Genomic DNA, 4,370 nt, shown 5'->3' on the forward strand with positions numbered 1-4,370 from the left:
CCCCCCCCCCCCTCATGCTGCTTTAAGGATTTACCTTAAATGATGCCTCTTGATCCGATCATCTTCTTTCTAGTAGTTTTATGGAGTCCCTCCAGCGCTGGTGCCGGTCTCTGATCTCTGATCCAGCACTGACTCCTCGGGTCCCATGGTGTCTGTCCACGTGCATGCTGCCGCCTGCGTGCATTGACTAACCCTATGTCTATCCTCTTCTCCCAGCCGAAGATCTCTACTGTGCATGGCTGCATGCGCCCGCCCCATGATCCTTCGCGGCCACTCGAAAATCTTCAGACAGCATCGAGTGGCGGAGACCCAGGTACGTTTTTACCTATTTGTTAACCTTTTTAAAATATTTTTTTTCATATATCTACTGCTTGCTAGCAGTGGACATATGCAAAACAGAACAAAGGTTTCATTGTACTGTAAGTACCAGAGCAATTTTCACTAATGGCAGTTATTTACAAATAGCTAAAATACTTTTTTTTTCATATTTGCACATTTTTTTTAACCAATATTAAAAGGAGAACTATGAGATGAGTGATTTCCACTCGCCTCATAGTAACTGACCACATAGTTCTCCTTTGAATAATAGTTGCAAGACCAGAAATAAAAGAATACAAAAAAAACTTAAAAGCAGAATGGTAGGAAGGGGTCTGATTAGGGTTAACAAAGGGTTAAAAAAGGGTTAAAATAGAATACATATAACTTTTTTTTTTAAATACTTGTTTTTTTAAATTTTAGGTTTATTTAACTGATGTCATATGCAGATGAAAGGTTACACATTGATCTACAGTACATATGAATGAGGTAATGTAACAATACATTGTTACAATGTATTACTCAATGACTTGTGTAAACTATCTGTAATTCTCATCTTTCACAGGAATGGCTACATTTTGAGAGCTGCTCCTGTTATGCAATATATAGCAATTCCCTGCCAGTAATAGCGGTGACACAATAGATATGTCCTAGAAACTCTGCTTAAGTTTATATTTTTAGTACATACATACCTCTTACATTTTAAACCTGAAATGGTTTAAAAGTACATCCAGCTAGAAATTTCTACAGTCACTTCTGGCAGCACAATGTCATTCAGAGGGATCTGATTTCTCAACAAAAAAAATAACCTCCCATGATAATGTGTGTGCTTTTTGACACCTTAAAACTGATGCACCATGCTTCTTTCAAATTTCTGGAGCATATGATTCTAAACATTTCTCAGCATCATTGTGTTCATTGGGTATTTTAAATTGCTTTGACCTCTGTCCTAGCCTGTAAGGCCTGCCTGTAGCCCACTATATAAGGTCCAGTTAACTGTGTTTGCCCCCTAGATCAAATGTTTTCCTTTCCTCCCCTAACATTCTATAGACTTTTTTTTACTGAACCTGATTTTGCTAAAAACATTGTAGCCTGAAAAATGCCCATTAGACCTGTAAGAAAGTGTCTTATACAGTAATATAATTGTATGCTAATTATTTTTACTGCAAGTTGCATTCATATGCCCACACAGCATGCAGTGGGATTTATCCAGGACAATATTCATGCTGTGCTATATTGTGGTTGCTGTGTTTACCTTGTCCATCCCTCTGCATCTTCTTGAAGAGTGCAAATTTTAGAGGGTCATCCACCACTTGAAATTTTTGTAGAAGACCGCTGATGACCTCACTGACTGTTGTGACACTGCTAATATGTAACTGCTTCATGGCATCCAGTGGTACGTTGAAGGGGGTCATCTTTTCCTTTGCTTTATCAGATGACACTTCTTTTTTGGTGTAAATGGATGGTGCCTGAGAGGTGTGCGATACATTGACAGGACGCTTAAGCTGCAGATGCACTTTAATGAATCCAGTGTACGTTCCATCCTCTGCCTGACAATGTCAAGAATAAATGAATGTAAAACAATATAAATGAAAAAAAAAAATCTTACAAATGCAGTGCTGTGAAAACATTTTTACATCTCTGTCTTTATAACGTGCTGGAATTAGTGCTTCCACTTCCTTAGCCAATTTTTAAATTTTTTTTTTACATGCACAATGAAACGCACATTCTGGATTTGGAAATTCATTAAGGCCTTCTGAAACATATTCTTTTTTTGAAAAAAAAAAAGCAAAAAACAATAGAATTCAAAGATATTATTCTTGATTTTGTTTATTCCATAACGCATATCCATACAGTATGTTTATCAAATGTTTGTTTTAGCTAAACAAATATGGTAACATTATTTTAATGCATGCAAATAGAATACAATCCCCTAAACATATATTAAATATAACCCTGTTGAGTTTATATATAACAAATAGTTCTAGACTTCAAACTGTGTGAACTTGCGAAACAGAAACATTTAAGTAGGTATCGCATAAAAAAACCTATACTACTCACCAGTTTAGAGTTACGTTAAAAAGGCCCTAAATTATTTTTATATTTGTAATGTATGGGCATTGCCAGACCTAGACTCTCCTTACATGCCCAAGGTGTACGACGCCAATTATTGGTGTTCAGTGATGTAGCACTGGTTGTGCTTCCTGCAGCTCTGAAGGCAACCTACCTAGAACTAATACATCAGTGGGCAATACATCTTTCCCATCAGACCTTGTAATCAGAACAGCGCTCAGCATGGAGTGTTGGGAAGACTTATCCTTGGCTCTGCATCATGTGACAAAACAGCGCTGACAATGGCACTGACACACACAACAGCGCCATTGTGTTACTTATTTACTTTATAAAGATAATACTGGATGACAGCATTTTACATTCATATTCAGTGCGGCATCCCTTATTTAATTTGGGTTTTGGGTGGACCAAGAAGGCTTTCTTTTGGTACAATTGTCTTGCAAAAAAGATTTAATTTTCTATGCAATTTGTAGACAAAATGCACTTTTTTTTTTCTAATTTGATAACTGTTTAACCACTGCTGCTTGGAGCAATTTCTTACATTTGCACACACATGATAAAATCTGAATTTTTGGCTAGAAAACAGCTTCAGACCCCCAAACAATTGATGATAGTTGCTAAAAGATGCTAGTTGCAATTTTTTATGCCGCACGGTATTGGCGCAAATATTTATCAAATATTTATCAAACAAGTATTTCTAGGATAGCATACACTAAAATTAAATTTAGTGCACAGAAACAGAATATAATACCCAATTGTTTAGTAAAATATAAACGATAGGGCCACGCCGGGTAAATAGATACCAAACATGTCAAGCCTTAACTTGCGTGCGTCCGTGAAACCGCAAAAAACTACAATAACCAAAATTTCCCATAGGCGACGCTTTAAAGGCTTTGACGGCTCATCAATTAATTGCTAACAGTGATTGATGGGCCTAGAATTGTTGCTCTCACTCCGATCCTCGCGTCGATATGTATCATGTGTGGCTCAATTTTAGCACATGGGCGCATCCGATGCGCGTTTGCGCTGTATGTGCGTGGACGTGGGCAGAGGGGAACTTACATTTTTTTTTTTACACTTAAGTTTATTGCTATCACATAGGGGGCTAACAAGACAGTGACGCGCCTATAAAGATGCAGGGTCACTTTAAACAGCAATCGTCTACTGTTTAAAATGGTACCAAGAACACGACTACAGCAGCGGCCGTGTACTTGGAGTTACTGTAGAAAAAAAGTATACATTTATTCTATAACTTGTTCCATTTGTACATTACACTTAAGATTCAGGTGCAGTATCAGTAAGAATATTTCTAAATGATCAAAGGCCAGTTTTTGAACAATATCTGCTCTCACACAGGGTTAAAGATCAAGAAATGTTGTATGTTAATGATGAGGAACTCAGTCTGTCCTTAGTCTTTCTATAGGGACAGTCAGAGTTTGCTATTACTGAAACTGAAAGAAAAGCTTGCAAAGGTCTGCTAAACAAACATGCAGAGGGGTTTTTCTCAATTTTCACTTTGCAAAATTGGAAATACATAACCACGTTTGCAGTCAGATTTGAGAAAACCCCTCTGTATGTTTGTTATCTTTTCTCATTCACACAGCATACAGGTGAAACTCGAATAATTAGAATATCGTGCAAAAGTAATTGCAGTAAGTGCTGCAAAAGGGGCCCAAACCAAGTACTGAGTACATATGCATGCTTGTACTTTTCAGAGGTCCGATATTGTTCTATGTACAATCCTTGTTTTATTGATTGCATGTAATAATCTAATTTTTTGAGGTTGTGGATTTGGGGTTCTTGGGGTTTTCATGAGCTGTAAGCCATAATCATCACAATTATGACAAATCATGGCTTGAATTATCTTGCTTTGCATGTAATGAGTCTATCTCATATATTAGTTTCACCTTTTAAGTTGCATTAGTGAAATAAATGAACTTTGCACGATATTCTAATTATTCGAGTTTCACCTGTATCTTAAA

The 4,370-nt window shown here is 37.0% G+C and overlaps 1 protein-coding gene across 1 annotated transcript in view; it reads right to left on the minus strand.

Moving 5' to 3' along the window:
* RASSF5 (Ras association domain family member 5) overlaps window positions 1-4,370 on the minus strand; it is a 29,188-nt gene that overhangs the window by 3,754 nt on the left and 21,064 nt on the right. Inside the window, exon 3 of the mRNA XM_018561321.1 lies at window positions 1,571-1,865. Within this exon, the coding sequence (XP_018416823.1) occupies window positions 1,571-1,865 (295 nt within the window). The remainder of the gene's footprint in view (window positions 1-1,570; window positions 1,866-4,370) is intronic.

This window comes from Nanorana parkeri, unplaced genomic scaffold (genome assembly GCF_000935625.1).
Source record: "Nanorana parkeri isolate BGI_ZX_2015 unplaced genomic scaffold, ASM93562v1 scaffold516, whole genome shotgun sequence".
In the NCBI taxonomy this organism is placed as follows: domain Eukaryota; kingdom Metazoa; phylum Chordata; class Amphibia; order Anura; family Dicroglossidae; genus Nanorana; species Nanorana parkeri.